This window comes from Heteronotia binoei, chromosome 4 (genome assembly GCF_032191835.1).
Source record: "Heteronotia binoei isolate CCM8104 ecotype False Entrance Well chromosome 4, APGP_CSIRO_Hbin_v1, whole genome shotgun sequence".
NCBI classification, from domain to species: Eukaryota; Metazoa; Chordata; class Lepidosauria; order Squamata; family Gekkonidae; genus Heteronotia; species Heteronotia binoei.
Genome location: NC_083226.1, coordinates 641342 through 658958, shown reverse-complemented (window position 1 = coordinate 658958; position 17617 = coordinate 641342). Strand labels below are relative to the sequence as shown.

Sequence of the window (17617 nt, the reverse complement as noted above, 5' to 3'; positions counted from 1 at the left end):
GAACTGCCCTTTTCCCGCTTCACTCCAATAAAACAAAAGAACTTCCTGCCCCTCTAGGAGGCTCTCCCCCTAGAGTTGATGGTTTAATTCCAGAAGAGAGGGGGGAGTGAAGGGAAGGTAGGCCCCAAAGCCTGCCTAGCAGTTTCATGTTCCCTCCCAACTAAGATGGCATTTCTCCACAGAGTGTCTCACAATCCTCGTTGGTTCTCGCCACCCTGAACAATTTAGTGTCATCTGCAAACTTGGTCACATCACTGCTCATTCCCAACTCCAAATCATTAATGAACAAGTTGAAAGGCAGCAGACCCAGTAATGTCCTGCAGTATCCCACTTCTTACCACCCTCCACTGTGAAAATTGTCCATTAATACTTACTCTCTGTTTCCTATTAATTAGCAAGTTTTTGATCCACAAGAGGGCTTGTCCTTTTACCCCATGACTCTCGAGCTCACTTAGGAGCCTTTGATGAGGAACTTTATCAAAAGCTTTCTGGAAGTCAGGGTCAACAACATCTGTTGGGTCTCCTTTGTCCACATGTTTCTTCACCCCCTCCAAGAACTCTAACAGGTTTGTGAGACCCATGCTGAGTCTTCCTCAATAGCTTTTGTTCATCAGTGTTCCTACTAATTCTCTTTAATAACGGTCTCTACTAACTTTCCCGGTATTGAAGTCAGACTGACTGGCCTGTAATTTCCTGGATCTCCTCCGGGACCCTTTTTAGAGATGGGCCTCCGCCTCTCTGGCCTGATGGCACCCTAGGGGGCTGCCTACCTGGCTTATTCCTAGCGCTGGCCCTGGCCAAACTGGGAAGAAGAAAAGGAATACTAGGTTTTAATACTCTGCGTTTCTCTACCTGAAGGAGTCTCGGAACGGCTTACAATCTCCTTCCCTCCCTCTCCCCACAACAGGCACCTTGTGAGGCAGGTGGGCTGAGAGAACTGTGACTGGCCAAGGTCACCCAGCAAGCTTCAAGTGGAGGAGGAGGGGGGGGGATCAAACCTCCCAGCTCTCCAGATGCTGCTGCTCTTAACCACCACACCAGGCTGGGAGAAAGGTGGGCCTTAAGAGGAAACCAGCTGCCAATTATTTAGGCTAGATTCCCATGTAACATTTTTTTCCTTCCTTCTCTTGCTTCTCAAACCCCCCACTTGAGCCAGGTTTCTATATTGACTAATGACCGCACTGTCTGATTGAGAGGAGATGGCTTCCTGCTCTGCAATTCACACCTGTTTACCTGGGGTGGGGGAGGAGCCACCGTGCTCCAAAAATGTCTTCCCACCCACTTGTGCAGCCCCTGTGGCTCGACTGCAGCCTCGCCTGGCATTTCACCCCCCCCCCCCCGACTGCTTGCTTGGTTTCAAGGACAAATGACCCGATGGGCCTCCCTGGCAAAACCCTGAGCAGGGCGGAAAAGCTCGCAGCACAGGACCTCGTGACACACTCCGCTTCAACATAGGGCAAAGATCCCTGAAATCAATGCCGAACACACTGCCCATCAAGCTGGCCGGCTCACACATTGTGACATCTCCATCCATTAGCTCACGTTCATTTCCAGGCACTTGGGAACCTTGACGGGTTTCTCCTGTGGGGCTTCCTAGTGAGATGCCTCCAGGTGGTCCAGGAGGTCAGGTCTGGGGTCCTCGGGAGTGCCTTCACTGAATGTCATGCATGGAACAGAACTCTCCATGGAAATTATTTTGGAGGCTGGCAACCCCCACTTAATTCTTGCAGATCATTTTTTTGGGGGAGGGAATGGCTGTGCTCATTGCTTTGGGAGAAATCTTGTGGTTGCTAATATCTGCTTTTCTTGGCAGCAGAGAGTGGACTCATCACATTTCTGCTCATTTTTGTGGTGCTGTTCAGGGGTGGAATTCTAGCAGGAGCTCCTTTGCATATTAGGCCACATACCCTCCAAGAGCTTACAAAAAAGAGCCCTGTAAGCTCTTGGAGGACTGGCTACATCAAGGGAGTGTGGCCTAATATGCAAAGGAGCTCCTGCTAGAATTCCATCCCTGGTGCTGGTGAAAAGTCCAGCCAAGTGGTGACCAACTTATGGCAACCACATCTGGCTGCCAAGACAAGAGATGAGCAGAAGTGGTTTGCCTTTGCCTGCTTCTGCACAGCTGGTCTCCTAGCCAAGTCCCTGCTGTGCTCCTGAGGTCTGCTGAGAGCGGGCTGCCCTGGGCCTTGCAGAGCTCTGCAGGCACTCACCTCTGTCCCTTGGCTCTGGGAGGGCTGCTGTAGGGGGCAGGGCTGGAAGCTGATGTGGACAGAATGCTCCATTCTGGGGAGGCTGTGGGCAGGGTGAAGAAGGGCCACAGCTGGGAAGCCTGTTCTGTCTCCCGCTGCAGCAACACATGGCCTGCTGCCTCCCATGCCCAAAGACCAGCCTCTGGTTTTCGTTTGCATTTGTGCCATTCCTTGGTTCCCCCTGCTCACCACACCAGAACAAGCAGCCTGGCCCCAGCCTCTCTCCATCGTTTCATGCCCCGAGATGAAACCTTCGACCGATTGAGGAGGATTCTCTGCCACTGTTGTCCCCCGCTGCCCCCACCAGGTTTCCTGACATTCAGGGGAACTTTATCTTCCTCCTTCTTTAAGTGGGAAGCTCATCCATTCTGGGGGAGGGCCATTCCCCAAAGACACCTCCTGGCCCCCGCTCTGCCAGTTCAGTTGGCTGAAGGTCCCCTGGATAGCCTGCAGATAGAGGGTCCCACTGCAAAGAGCTGGTTGCTGCTGCTGCGGATACGTGGAGGAAAGCATTAGATAATTCTACACTTCTCCTTGGCTATATTTAGCTAGCCGAACAGCTGGCCTCGGTTGACGCCCGGGAAGTGTCTTTCTCCTGGCTGCTCAGAGCAGGCAAACAACAGTGACCCTGCGCAAACAGCAGCGGCAGCAGAACAGAGGGGTTCTGTAGAGGACGTCTGGCCCTCTGAGCATTTCTGGGAGGGCCCCCGCACAGAATCGGAGAGGCTGTTGTAGAGTCTCACTGGTGGCACCTGAGGGACAGGCTCCTGGCTCTGCCAGGCTGAGGGCTGCAAAGTCTGAGTTGGGAAATTCCTGGAGATTTGCAACAGTGATCCATGCTGCAGTCACCTCAAGACTGGATTACTGTAATGCCCTCTACATGGGCCTGCCCTTGTCTCAAATCTGGTGGCTCTAGCTAGTGCAGAATGCTGCAGCCAGGTTGTTAATGGGAGTTTCTTTATGGGAACACATTCAGCTAGGGTTGCCAAGTCCAATTTAAGAAATATCTGGGGACTTTGAGGGTGGAACCAGGAGAGTTTGGGGGTGGATCCAGGAGACATTGGGGTGGAGCCAAAATCAAGGCTGTGACAAGCATAATTGAACTCCAAAGGGAGTTCTGGCCCTCACATTTAAAGGGACACCTTTTCAATGCCTTCCTTCCATAGGAAATAATGAAGGATAGGGGCACCTTCTTTTGGGGCTCATAGAATTGGACCCCCTGGTCCAATCGTTTTAAAACTTGGGGGGTATTTTGGGGAGAGGCACTGGATGCTGTACTGAAAATTTGGTGTCTCTACCCCAAAATACAGCCCCCCCAGAGCCCCAGATACCCGCGGATCAATTCTCCATTATTTTCTATGGGAATAAATCTCCATAGGGAATAATAAGAGTTCCCAGCAGACATTTCCCTCCCCTCCCCCCACTTTCTGACGACCCTGAAGCGGGGGGAGGGCCTCCAAACCGGGGATCCCCTGCCCCCACCTGGGGATTGGCAACCCTATATTCAGCCTGTGCTGAAAGCGCTGCACTGGCTACCAATAGTGTACCAGATTTGCTTCAAGGTGCTGGTCATTACCTTTAAAGCCCTATGTTATTATACCCTATATGGCCAGGGTCCTACCTACCTTAGGGATCGCCTTTCTCTGCATGTGCCCCAGCGAGCACTTCGGTTCGAGTCTCAAAACCTGCTAGCAGTTCCCAGCATCAGAGAAGTTAGAGCCAGCCTTTTCTGCTGCTGCCCCTCGCTGGTGGAATGAGTTGGCCCTGCAAGAGCTCTCACAGTTCCACAGGGCCTGCAGGACGGTACTCTTCCGCCAGGCATTTTCATAACAGCAACACCTGCAGCAACGGGACAGGCCCATAAAATACTGCCAATGGTTCTATCTCCTCATGCTATGGTGATCCAGGGACCTCTTAGAGCATCTAATAGCGACCATCTAGCTACTTACCACCATTAGAATTCTAATCATTGTCTGAAACCACTAGCACCTGTGGATGTTTTAATAATTGTTTTTATGTTTTCATTGTTGTTTTATCTTGTTTGGTCATGCTAATCTGATTGAGTGACCCTTAATGTGTCAGCCGCCCTGAGCCTGCCATTGATGAGGAGGGTGGGATATAAATAAATTAATTAAATAAATAAGGTTGCCAGACCTCCTGGTGGAGCTGGGGGGCTTACATGGAAAAAGAACGAGGCCCAGTTGACGTTGCAGTGACATGACCCAGAAGTGACATCATCACATTGGTGAAGCTCTGGTATTTGGGCAAAAACTCTATGGCAGTAGACAAATTTACCATAGAGTTTTTGCCCAAATACCAGAGCAATGCACTGCATGATGATGTCGCTTCCAGGTCACATTGGTACTAACATACCAATGTCAGTGGGACCTCCTTCCTGCTCCTGGTAAGCCCCTCTCCCATCCCCCACTGGTTGCCAGGAAGGACTCGGCAACCCTCATTCTGTGACCTCAGACTGCACTGAAGTCCTTCCTCTCCTCAAACCTTGCCCTCCTAGGACTGCCAGGTCCGGTTGTCCGGGTGGTGAGGGGCGGGAGGGAACCATCTGGGAGTTTTTGGCCAAAAAGCTAGAACGTCGAGATGCGTTGTCCCTGGCATGATGACATCACTTCTGTATGAAATTATCATGCTGACCACGTCGATGCATGACGGGATTCTTTGGGCTGGGATTGGAGCCCCAAAGATCAGTTGTAATTCTGGTAGATATCCAGGCTCCAGCAACTTTAGACCTCCTGGCTGGACTGGAGGTCTGGCAACCCTATGCCCTCCTCCACTGATGTGGCTGGTCTCTTTAGCCTGCCTGGGGAGGGGAAAGGCTGTCTCCTGGGGGGGGGGGGCTAGATTAAAGTGTGAGTATAGCACCACATCACAGGGACCAATTCTAGCCCTGGGCAACATCCATAGCAGACTGGTGACATACTCTTTGAGATGACTCATGGCCTCAGAAGGCCTGAACCCACGGCCTGGCCATCCTCCGGCCTTCAGGCCCCCGGCTGGTTGGATGGAAGAGAAGGGAGGGCCAGCAGCTGGTGTGTGTGTGTGGCCCTGAAGAACCAAAAGTCTGGCACTCCATCCCTTTTTCATAAGTGTGTGTGCGCATGTGCATGCCCTATGTGCACACATGTATAAAAGGGCCAGGACTAGGGTTGCCAACCTCTGGGGGGGGGGGGGACTTGAGCTCTCTCAGAATTCCAACTTATCTTTAAACTACATAAATTGCTTGTTTATTTAATGTCTATTTATTTAAAACTTTTACTCCATTTCCCCTGGAGAAAATGGCTGCTTTGGGAGGTGGACTGCAGGGCACTATACCAATGCCACTTCATCCATTAGTTTGCTCTGGGGCCCTTCTTCCTGAGCGAAGACAAATATGTGTGAGCTGGAGGCTAAAAAACTGTGAGCTAGCTCACACTAACTCAGCTTAGAGGGAATATTGCACTATACCCTACCAAGGTCCCCTCGCTCCCTAAACCCCTCCTTAAACCCTACTCTCCCAGGCCCCACCCTCAAAGCTCCGGGTATTTCTGAACCTGGAGCACACAACCCTGTGGGGGGGGGGGCTGCTCCCTGAAGCTCAGAAAGGCTCCCAAAATTCCAGGAGAGAACTATTCACTACTCCCAGAATTCCTGGTGTGTTTGTTTTCATTCAGGCTTCCATCCTTCCGAGGTCAGTCAAATGAGTCCCCAGCTGGCTGGAGGAAAAATATAGGACGGGGGAAGGCAATGGCAAACCACCCTGTAAAATGTCTGCCATGAAAACATTGTGATGCGAATGTCACCCCAGAGTCAGAAATGACTGGTGCTTACACAGTCTTTTTATATCCAGACACACACCCCTAGTGCTAATACAAATATAGATGATAATTGAGAATGACCTGTAACCCCCAGCATTTCCTGACTGCTCTGGGAATTAGTCAGAAAAGGCTGTGTCTCCACCCCAGCTGGCCAGCCAGTATTTCAAACAGGCTGTTGAACAAACCACCACTGGAGAGGAAGCTCTGCCAGCTTCCTCACAGGTCTTTTGCGAGCTTCATGGCTGGGTGGGGATATTAACCCGCCGTCTGTGCAAGCCCAACTCTCCAGTGTTGCTCATAAAAGGGTGTCAGTCATCTTTCAACCCAGATGGCAAAGGGCAAGAAGCTACAGCTTCTGCTGCATTTCCTGGTTTTATGGTGCAAAGTCTTTGTTCCCTTTTGCATGCCATACAGAAGGCTGGGCTGCTCAAGGAAACCACCCTGGCCCCAAAGCCCAGCTCTCTGCACCTGGTTCTGCCCAGGCAGAGGGCTGGCTCCCTCTTGGCACAAGCACTGTCAGCCCTACTGCGTGTCCACCGTGGGCTCAGACATGCCCAGACATGTTGTCATCATCACCTGGGCAAGCCAGCTCAGGCCTCTCCTAAGCCCTATTAAACATTTCTGAAAGTCCAGGCCAGGCTCCACCACTTCAAAGGCCTCCAGAACACTGGAATGACTAACCACTTCTGCGTGGAGAAAAACAGGGACACCCTTCGATTCTTGTGGCTTCCATACTAGCAACTGCAGCTCCTATGTGCTCACCCAAACACACCAGTCAAACATCTCTAAATCTTTGTCTTCCTGTTCCTGTCCCAGACCAGTTCTTGGAACAAATTTGTAAACCAATAACAGTATCTACTTTTAAAAAAATTAAGGATAATTAATACGAGGGGGCAGTGTTGCCACACTAGGTTTTCAAGATTATGCATGGAATAGAGAAGGTAGAGAAAGAAGTACTTTTCTCCCTTTCTCAAGGTCTCATGGGCATTCAATGAAATTGCTGAGCAGTCAGGTTAGAATGGATAAAAGGAAGTCCTTCTTCACCCAAAGGGTGATTAACATGTGGAATTCACTGCCACAGGAGGTGGTGGTGGCTACAAGCATAGCCAGCTTCAAGAGAGCATTGAATCAACATATTGAGCAAGGTCCATCTGTGACTATTAGGTATATCTGGAACTCTCTGTCTAGGGCAGTGATGCTCTGTCTTCTTGGTGGCGGGGGACCACAGTGGGAGGGCTTCTAGTGTCCTGGCTCCACTGATGGACCTCCTGATGACACCTGGTTTTTTGGCCACTGTGTGACCCAAAGTGTTGCACTAGTTAGGTCATTGGCTTGATCCAACATGGCTTCTCTTATGTTCTTATGTTCAAGCATGACATAAATGGTTTAATAAAATAAATAAATAATAGATAAATGCCAAACTGTGGTTTCTGAGTCATTGATCCAGCATTCCCTCCCCCCACAAGCAGACAGCCCAAGTCCTGCCTGAAAAAGGGGTCAGGAGGCTGCCTCTAAAGCCTTATGTGTGTGTGTGTGTGTCATCTTCACAATTACTTGATAATTTCTCTTTCTCTCTCATCCCTCCCTCTCTCAGGATAATTTCCAGAGATTCATCCCATCTGTTGGCGGACATTACGGAGCTGATGCTCACAGTTACTCCCTCAGTGGGGGGAGGATGGTGAGCGGCGTGACTGTGGGGCCCTATGGCTCCAGCAAGCTGCAGTTCCCTCCCAACCCTCCTCCAAAGCCCGGGAGCAAAGGTGGAGCCGGAGGGGCTGGAGGGGCCGGAGGGGCTGGAGGCTGCCACCCCGAGGGGATACCTGGCACAGGGGAAGGAGTAGACGGCGGAGGAAGCGAGACCGCAGGTGGGAAAGGCAAGTATGGCTTCAGATTCAGCAATAATGGATTCAGGAAGGAAAGAGGGCAAGAAAACCTGACCCTCTTCCTCAAGAAATGGATTCCAAAAGAGCAAGGCAGAACCTGAATCCTTCCCCCAAGGTATTTCCCTGCCACAGACAGACAGGGGTCTGGGAGATAATTTTTTTAAAAACCACCCTAACTACACCCTAACTGGCTCATTTCTCAGCTTTCAGGCTTTCCTATTGACTGAATTTTCTAATTAATTGTCCCTCAAATCCTAATCCTAAACTCTTCAGAGAACTTCATAATTTTATCTCAGATCTGGTGAACATGTCGTAGTACCTAAGTCAACAGAGGGTAAGCCTGGCTGTCGTCACCACAGCAAAAAGGTAACTGTTGATGCTAACCTAACTTATCCCCAGTTGTTTTAATATTGCTTTTAAAAGCAATATTAATTGAGTATTTAATTGAGTACTGGAGCCAATATAGAAAACATCTGGTTAAGGATTCACTTCATTCACCACCACCACCACTGAATGGTGTATAAAACTAACATAAATAAGCAATGACAAAAATGGCACGTGTGTGTGGATTTTTCTATCACACAACAAAACATTCTAATGTGAAACTGATCCAGGTAGGTGGCTGTATGAGGGTGTAGCTGCAGAAAAAAGTCCAAGTCCAGTAGAACCTTCAAGACAAATAAAAGTTGTGACCGGGGAGAAGCTTTTGTGAGACCAATTCCTCATTAGCCTTATGCTGCTCTCACGCGCCTCTTCTCCGCGGGGCTTCCGTCGAATTTCACACTCTCTGCCCTGGGGCTGCAACTCGCTTCACCTTTTTCGTGCAGCAAACAGAAACTTGTTTCTAGAGAATCTTGTTTGCTGCGTGAAAAAGATGAAGCTAGTTGCAGCCCTGGGGTACATAGTGTGAAATTTGATGGAAGCCCCATGGAAGAAGAAGAAGAAGATATTGGATTTATATCCCGCCCTCCACTCCAAAAAGTCTCAGAGCGGCTCACAATCTCCTTTACCTTCCTCCCCCACAACAGACACCCTGTGAGGTGGGTGGGGCTGGAGAGGGCTCTCACAGCAGTTGCCCTTTCAAGGACAACCTCTGCCAGGGCTATGGCTGACCCAAGCCCATTCCAGCAGCTGCAAGTGGAGGAGTGGGGAATCAAACCCGGTTCTCCCAGATAAGAGAGCTATGGCTGACCCAAGGCCATTCCAGCAGGTGCAAGTGGAGGAGTGGGGAATCAAACCCGGTTCTCCCAGATAAGAGAGCTCTGGCTGACCCAAGGCCATTCCAGCAGCTGCAAGTGGAGGAGGGGGGAATCCAACCCGGTTCTCCCAGATAAGAGAGCTCTGGCTGACCCAAGGCCATTCCAGCAGCTGCAAGGGGAGGAGTGGGGAATCAAACCCGGATCTCCCAGATAAGAGTCCGCACACTTAACCACTACACCAAACTGGCTCTCCAGCACTGGAGAAGAGGAGAGTGAGAGTGAAGTAAGGCTAGTGGGAAATCGATCCCACTGTTCACTTCTTCAGATACAGCTAGAAAGTAAGTTCATCTGCCCTTCTCTCTTGGAGAGCAGAGTGATTTCAGTTACCAAATTACAATAGCAAGGTATAAAATATACAAAAAACAATAAACTGCTCATAGCCCCTTAATAAATTCGCAATAACTTATAAATAAAAATAATAAAGTGACATTTTTGTGTTTTATATAATTCCACATGCATTTGAAAAATATACTAATATAAACAATTACCATTTTCCTCCAAGAACCTTCTTGGAATGTATTTGCCTCACTTCAAGCTTGCAAATGGAGGAGTGAAGTCTCTTTGCCTCCCTGAGCCTCCTAACTCTTCTTTGCTGTCCTTGAAAAACAGGTGAGAGCAAGGCTGGGGGTGGGAAACACATCTCCATTTTCAAGACTTACATCTCTCCCTGGGAAAGAGCCCTGGGCATCACCCCACAGGAAAAAAGCGAATGCACGACTGACCTCCTGTCCTACGACTCCAAAGCAGCTCTCTGCCATTACAAATCTTTCAACAGGTAAGGAAACCAAATGGACAGGTTTCTTGGACGAGAGATGGAGAGACCTGGGTTCCAGTTCTCATTCAGCCATGAACCATTCGTTCTCAGGGTTGTTAGGAGTATGAAATGCAAATAAAATGGAGAGGAGACTTTATAGTACCTTTCAGGAAGGTCAAGATGAAAGAGAAAGAGCAGTTGTGACCAGGCCAAATCATGTTACAAAGGCCATGAGGTTGGTATGTGAACTGCTGACAGATGTGGTATATTGCAGGGGTGGCCAACGGTAGCTCTCCAGATGTTTTTTGCCTACAACTCCCATCACCCCCAGCCATTGGCCATGCTGGCTGGGGCTGATGGGAGTTGTAAGCAAAAAACATCTGGAGAGCTACCATTGGCCACCCTGTTGGCCACCCAGAGGCTGAGCACATTTCAGAGAGTTCTGAGAGAGAGCAGAGTAGCTCTGAGAGAGAGCAGAAAATAAGTGATATAAGATTTGGCTAAGCAGCTGGGGAAGTTGCTGAGAATTTCTGAGTTTGTGTGACTGCTGAAAATTCTGAGTTTGTGGTTGCTGGGGAACTGCTGTCTGTTTTGGTTTGAGTGGGCTGAAGGTGAAGGTGAAGGTGATTGAAGGTGATTGTTGCTGATTGATTAGGAGTGGCTGTGTTCCCCACCCTCTTTGCATTATTAAGCTGAGCCTTGCCAGAGGTGTGAGCCTTTGGCACAAGCCGAAGGGCGAGAGCTAAAGGGCTTTTGGCCTGGGGGCTCTGTAACAACCTAGAACCCAGATCCCTAATTTCTTTGTGTTCCCAATAAGGTAAGTTGATCCTCCAGAGGGGAGCCACATAAACAAACAGGATTTTAAGGGGACTGTATATATTTTTTAAAAAACTATCATGAAGGTAGAATGCCAGCATGGGGATGGGGGCTTTCCAGAGTTTTGCACTGAGTGTCACATGTATGACTGTCTGCCCACAGGACAGAAGTCTTGGGTGTGTGCTCGATGCAAGGAGCTCCTGGTCCTCACAGAACGAGTTCGTACCCTTGAGGCCGAGGTGACTGACCTGGAGAAGCAGAGACGGTCAGTTAGGCACTCGGGGAAGACTCTCAGGGACGTTTTAGATGAGCCCTGCTCTGAACATGGCAGCCCCGTTGCTGCCAGGAAGCATTAGGGTCAAGAGGGAACACGGCACTGTGCTGAGGATAAGGGGAATGAGCCCTCAGAAGGGACCTCTTCTTCAGTTGGTGAGTGGGAATCTTTTCGCGCCAAGAAACCATCCCTGGGCAGGGAGAGGGGGGGGGGGTCTTGGTAGTTGGTGATTCGATCCTTAGGCAAGTAGACACCTAGGTGGCAAAACCGTGTACTGACCGTATGGTGACTTGCCTGTCTGGTGCAAAGGTAGCGGACATTACGCATGTAGTAGATAGGCTGATAGACAGTGCTGGGGAGGAGCCAGTGGTCGTGGTGCATGTTGGCACCAACGATGTGGGAAGGTCCTGGAGGAAAAATTTAGGCTGCTAGGCAAGAGACTTAAGGCCAGGACCTCCAAGGTAGCCTTCTCAGAAGTGCTACCTGTTCCACATGCAGGGCTGGAGAGACAGGCATAAATTAAAAGTCTCAATGTGTGAATGAGACAATGGTGTAAGTAGGAAGGGTTTAAGTTTATTAGGCACTGGGATGCTTTCTAGAACAAGTGGGAACAGTACAAAAGAGATGGTCTCCACTTGTCCCCAGATGGAACCAGGCTGCTGGCGCTTAAAATCAAAAAGGTGGCAGAGCAGTTTTTAAACTAAATCTTGGGGGAAAGCCGACAGGAGATGAAATGTCTCTGGTTCGGGAGGACTCATCTCAAAGAGATGAAGGGTTAGCTGTTACTTTTCTACCGGGTAATGGATCAGAGTTGTCCACTGAGATGGTGACAAACAGTATGGAGTGTCTGCCAAAGTCTCGAGGCAGCAGGAGGAAGGTTGAGAGCCTAACTTGCCTGGGAAATTATAGATGTTTGTATACAAATGCTAGAAGTGTTTGAAGTAAAATTGGTGAGTTGGAATGTTTAGTATTGGGGGAAAACATAGACATTGTGGGAATTTCTGAAACTTGGTGGAATGGGGAGAATCAGTGGAACACGGTGATTCCTGTATATAAGTTATATAGGAAGGATAGGGAGGGAAGGGTTGGAGGTGGGGTGGCTCTGTATGTCAGTAAGACCGAGGTCAAAAAATTAGATTCCCTTCTGGAAATGCTTTGGGTTAAAATAGAGGACCCAAAAGGAAATTAACTATGGGAGTTTGTTATCGCCCATCGAATCAAAAGATAGAGGACAATTATAATATGATGGAAGGATTAAAGATAGCGGCTAAATGTAAAAACTGTGTCGTAATAGGTGATTTTAACTACCCGCAGATTGATTGGGTCAATATGTGTTCAGGATGAGAGAAAGAGATTGAGTTTCTAGATGCTCTTAATGACTGTGCTATGGAGCAGATGGTAACAGAACCTACCAGGGGTGGGGCGATCCTGGATTTGGCCAGGACTTGGTGAGAGATGTAAAAGTGATCGCACCGCTTGGGAGCAGTGACCATAACATTATTGATTTCACCATTTGTATAAATAGAGAGTTGCCCCAAAAGACCAGCACAACCACATTTAACTTTAAAAGGGGTAAATTCTCTGAGATGAGGAGGCATGTGAAGAGGAAACTGAAAGGAAAGGTAAATACAGTCAAAACCCTTGGGGAAGTTTGGAGCCTATTTAAAACTACAATCCTAGAAGCACAGATAAAATATATACCACAAGTTAGGAAAGGCACAAACAGGTATAAGAAAAGGCCTGCAAGGTTAACAAACAAAGTAATGGAAGCTGTAAAAGGTAAGAAGGACTCCTTTAAGCGGTGGAAAGCTAGTCCAAGTGAGATTAATAAAAGGGAACACAGGCTGTGGCAAATCAAATGCAAGACTGTGATCAGGCAAGCAAAAAGGGACTATGAGGAGCATATTGCAAAAAACATAAAGACCAACAATAAAAATTTCTTCAAATATATTAGAAGCAGGAAACCAGCCAGGGAGGCAGTGGGGCCCTTGGATGACCATGGGGTAAAAGGATTACTGAAGGAGGACAGGGAAATGGCTGAGAAGCTGAATGCATTTTTTGCCTCCGTCTTCACTGTGGAAGATGAAAAGTGTTTGCCAGCTCCAGAACCACTTATTTTGGAAGGGGTGTTGAAAGACCTGAGTCAGATTGAGGTGACAAGAGAGGAGGTCCTACAACTGATAGACAAATTAAAAACTAATAAGTCACCAGGTCCGGATGGCAAATGTTACCCCCATCTTTAAAAAGGGTTCCAGAGGAGATCCAGGAAATTACAGGCCAGTCAGTCTGACTTCAATACCGGGAAAGTTGGTAGAAACCATTATCAAGGACAGAATGAGTAGGCACATTGATGAACACAAGTTATTGAGGAAGACTCAGCATGGGTTCTGTAAGGGAAGATCTTGCCTCACTAACCTGTTACATTTCTTTGAGGGGGTGAACAAACATGTGGACAAAGGAGACCCAATATATGTTGTTTACCTTTTACTTCCAGAAAGCTTTTGATAGAGTTCAAAGGCTCCTTAGAAAGCTTGAGAGTCATGGAGTAAAAGAACAGGTTCTCTTGTGGATCAAAAACTGACTAATTAATAGGAAGCAGAGAGTGAGTATAAATGGGCAGTCTTCGCAGTGGAGGATGGTAAGCAGTGGAGTGCCGCAGGGCTCAGTACTGGGTCCCATGCTCTTTAACTTGTTCATAAATGATTTAGAGTTGGGAGTAAGCACTGAAGTGGCCAAGTTTGCAGATGACACTAAATTGTTCAGGGTGGTGAGAACCAGCGAGGATTGTGAGGCACTCCAAAGGGATCTGTTGAGGCTGGGTGAGTGGGCGTCAATGTGGCAGATGAGGTTCTATGTGGCCAAGTGCAAAGTAATGCACATTGGGGCCAAAAATCCCAGCTACAAATACAAGTTGATGGGGGGTGAACTGGCAGAGACTGACCAAGAGAGAGATCTTGGGGTCGTGGTAGATAACTCACTGAAAATGTCAAGACAGTGTGCGATTGCAATAAAAAAGGTCAATGCCATGCTGGGAATTATTAGGAAGGGAATTGAAAACAAATCAGCCAGTATCGATGGTGCAGTCTTATTTGGAATACTGTGTACAATTCTGGTCACCGCACCTCAAAAAGGATATTATAACATTGGAAAAAGTCCAGAAAAGGGCAACTAGAATGATTAAAGGGTTGGAACACTTCCCCTATGAAGAAGGGTTAAAACGCTTGGGGCTCTTTAGCTTGGAGAAACGTCGACTGCGGGGTGACATGATAGAGGTTTACAAGATTATGCATGGGATGGAGAAAGTAGAGAAAGAAGTACTTTTCTCCCTTTCTCACAATACAAGAACTTGTGGGCATTCGATGAAATTGCTGAGCAGTCGGGTTAAAATGGATAAAAGGAAGTACTTCTTCACCCAAAGGGTGATTAACATGTGGAATTCACTGCCACAGGAGGTGGCGGTGGCTACAAGCATAGCCACCTTCAAGAGGGGTTTAGATAAAAATATGTAGCAGAGGGTCCATCAGTGGCTATTAGCCACAGTGTGTATATATATATGTGTGTGTATATATATAATTTTTTTGGCCACTGTGTGACACAGAGTGTAGGACTGGATGGGCCATTGGCCTGATCCAACATGGCTTCTCTTATGTTCTTATGGTATATTGTAAAGTGAGTTCAGCCAGCTCTTAAGTAAGCAGGAACAGTTTATTCCAGAAGAAACAGTCACATACAAACAGGCAACACAGTGCAATATAGACACCACCTGGGATGAGTTAAACATGCCCCCTTTTGTTGGTAGCAATCCTTCCTATTGGTCTTTCAGTTGCATTTCCTGGGAGAAATGCCTCGCATCCCAATTGGCCGGTTCTAAGAGGACGGGCAATCGGAATGTAGGCATCCGGATCTCGGAGAGTAATGGAAGCCTGACCTGAGTCAAGTTGTAGCCTGCTAACAGGGAACACAGCAAAGGCATGACCTGGTGGGGGAGTTTTGTGCTTGGAACTGAATTCTCAAGTAGGCGCAGGACTGACTTGAATCAGAGGCGTGATGTGCAGAGAAAGGGGCTTGCGCTATTTGTCCCACTGGGAACACCTCTGCGGGCCCCTTTGTACATGCAACCTTCCCCAGCTGGGCAGATATAGGCTCCTTGTGGCCATAAAACAGTATGGGGTAGGCTTGCCAATCCCCAGGTGAGGGCAGGCAATCCCCCGGTTTGGAGGCCCTCCCCCGGCTTCAGGGTCACCAGAAAGCATGGGTGGGGGGAATGTCTGCTGGGCACTCCATCATTCCCTATGGAGAGCGATTGCCATAAGGTATAATGGAGAATTGATCTGTGGATATCTGGGACCCTGAGGAGGCTGTTTTTTGAGGTAGAGGCACCACATTTTCAGTACAGCATCCAGTGCCTCTCCTCAAAACACCCTCAAAGTTTCAAAAGGATCAGACCAGGGGGTCCAATTCTATGAGCCCCCAAAGAAGGTTCCCCTATCCTTCATTATTTTCAATGGAGGGAAGCCATTTAAAAGGAACACAATCTCTTTAAATGTGATGGCCAGAACTCCCTTTGGAGTTCAATTAAGCTTGTCATAACTTTGCTCCTGGCTCCATCCCCAAAGTCCCCAGATATATCTTGAATTGGACTTGGCCACCCTAAGCCGGCCACTAAATGGCTGCTGTTGCAGCGGGTGCAGCTTAACTGTAGTCGGACAGCAAAGATCCCTGCAATGCAGAGGCCGCTGCTGCCAAAGCAACTTTGAAAAGCAAAACTCCAGTGGCCAATTGGAAGCCTCGCTGGGCAGAAGCCCCACCTGGCCCGGCCACTTTCTAAAAGCATTCCAAGGGGCGTGGCTTCCGTGGACCCCACCTTGAGTGCTCTTAGTAGAGCTAGCATAGGTAGAGCCTACCCTTGTGTGGAGAAACGCCATCTTAGTTAATGGTGGTGCTTGGTTGGGAGGGAACATGAAACTGCTAAGGCAGGCTTTGTGGCCTAGTCTTCCCTTCACTCCCTCCTCCCTTCCGGAGTTAAACCATCAACTCTAGGGGGAAAGCCTCCTAGAGGGGCAGGAAGTTCTTTTTTTGTATTGGAGTGAGGCGGGAAAAGGTCAGTTCTTGGCTGGCCCTCAAGGAGAGAGGTTGTCAGTCTATGGGCTCCTGACTGTGGGAGAGGCCTTCTCAAGAGGAAGAGGACTCCAGGCAGTCAGACCGAGGAAGTCATCCACAAGGCAGGGCAAGTTTAGACCAGGGACGGGAGGATGCGTTTAAATCCACCTTTTATTTGTCATTCTGGTTGCTGTTCGGGTGCTGTGCTAAACTGTTACATTCAACTGCTTTTGGTTTTTTCTTTTCTTTTCTTTTTCTCTTCTAATTAAATATTTTTACTGTTTTGAATGCTGGCAGTCAAAGTTTGTACCACATAGATCCCCAACCACTTTAGACCACGCTGCTTTATGAAGGGGGCCCCGGGGAAAGGAGGAAGGCATGTAGTTAGGTAAGGTGCCAATCCTCCAGGGGTTCCCCAAAGAAGTGCTGTGGTCTCTGTGATACCCAAGTACAGGGTGGCAGAGGACTTTGAGGCTTGGCCTCAGAGCTGGAGAGGGGGATTGGGAGTCCTGTTCCTCTCAATCTGAACCCCTAGACTGAGCAGGTGGTGGCAGCGAGCCCAAGTGGCCGGGGGAGAAATAGCTCCCTCCAAAAAGGGGAACGGGGTCTGGTAGGCAAACCAGGGCCGTTCCGTCACACCTTGCATAGGCCCGGTGGGAAACGGCCGGGTGGGGAACCTCGACTGCTGCTGATTCTCCATCTTCCTCGGCCTTCTCTAGGACGGCTATTCCTTACGGGGGCTATGAGAAGGCAGCCAAGCTGATGACCTTCCAGATGCCAGAGTTTGATGCCGGACCCCCCGTCCCGGAGCCGGTGGTCGTATATAACCAAGAAGCCACCAACAGGCCATCCTTCAACAGAACCCCTGTCCCTTGGCTGGCCTCAGGAGAACCTGCAGAATACAACATTGAGGTGACCGTGCCACTGGCAGGAGAAACGGAAGAGTTATAAGGCCTCATCCCACCACTCCGTCCCACTCACAAGTCCGAGAGGAGGGACTGAAAAATGTACTTCCTGGTCCAGAGATGCGGCCTCATCTTGGTCCCTAGAACAGCTGAGCTCCCAGTAGGCCCTCCCATAACTTTGCTGTGGCGTTTATCTGTATCAGAGGCAGGAGGAGGGAAACACTAGTGTGAGAAAGAAGGAGAGAATGAGCTAATGAATGAGTGTGCGAGAATGGGCACATCTCTAAGCCCGCTGAGACAACAAGACAGCCTTAAGAATGTCCCATGATAATAAACGCTGCCTGCTCTGTGCTGCTCCTTTCCTGTCATTTGGCAAAAACAAATAAAGTGCCTAGAAACTAAGACCAGCCTCTCTGCTTTTGCTTGGCCTCTTTCCCACTCGGGACGGTCCATTCTCAAAATCCCTCCTGGTCTCAGGTGTCAGAGCCTGTTTTTTCCTCCGCCATCTGTGGGAGGGGGGCTCAGCAGCACCCTCCTGGACCCCCAGGCTGCAGGATGGGGTGGG

The 17617-nt window shown here is 49.0% G+C and overlaps 1 protein-coding gene across 1 annotated transcript in view; it reads left to right on the top strand.

Moving 5' to 3' along the window:
* Positions 1–17118, top strand: part of MYOZ1 (myozenin 1) — a 49000-nt gene extending 31882 nt beyond the window's left edge. The window contains exons 4-6 of the mRNA XM_060236322.1: positions 7656–7935; positions 9813–9978; positions 16867–17118. Of these exons, the coding sequence (XP_060092305.1) occupies positions 7656–7935; positions 9813–9978; positions 16867–17098 (678 nt within the window). The 3' untranslated portion in view covers positions 17099–17118. The remainder of the gene's footprint in view (positions 1–7655; positions 7936–9812; positions 9979–16866) is intronic.
* Positions 17119–17617: the final 499 nt, after the last annotated feature.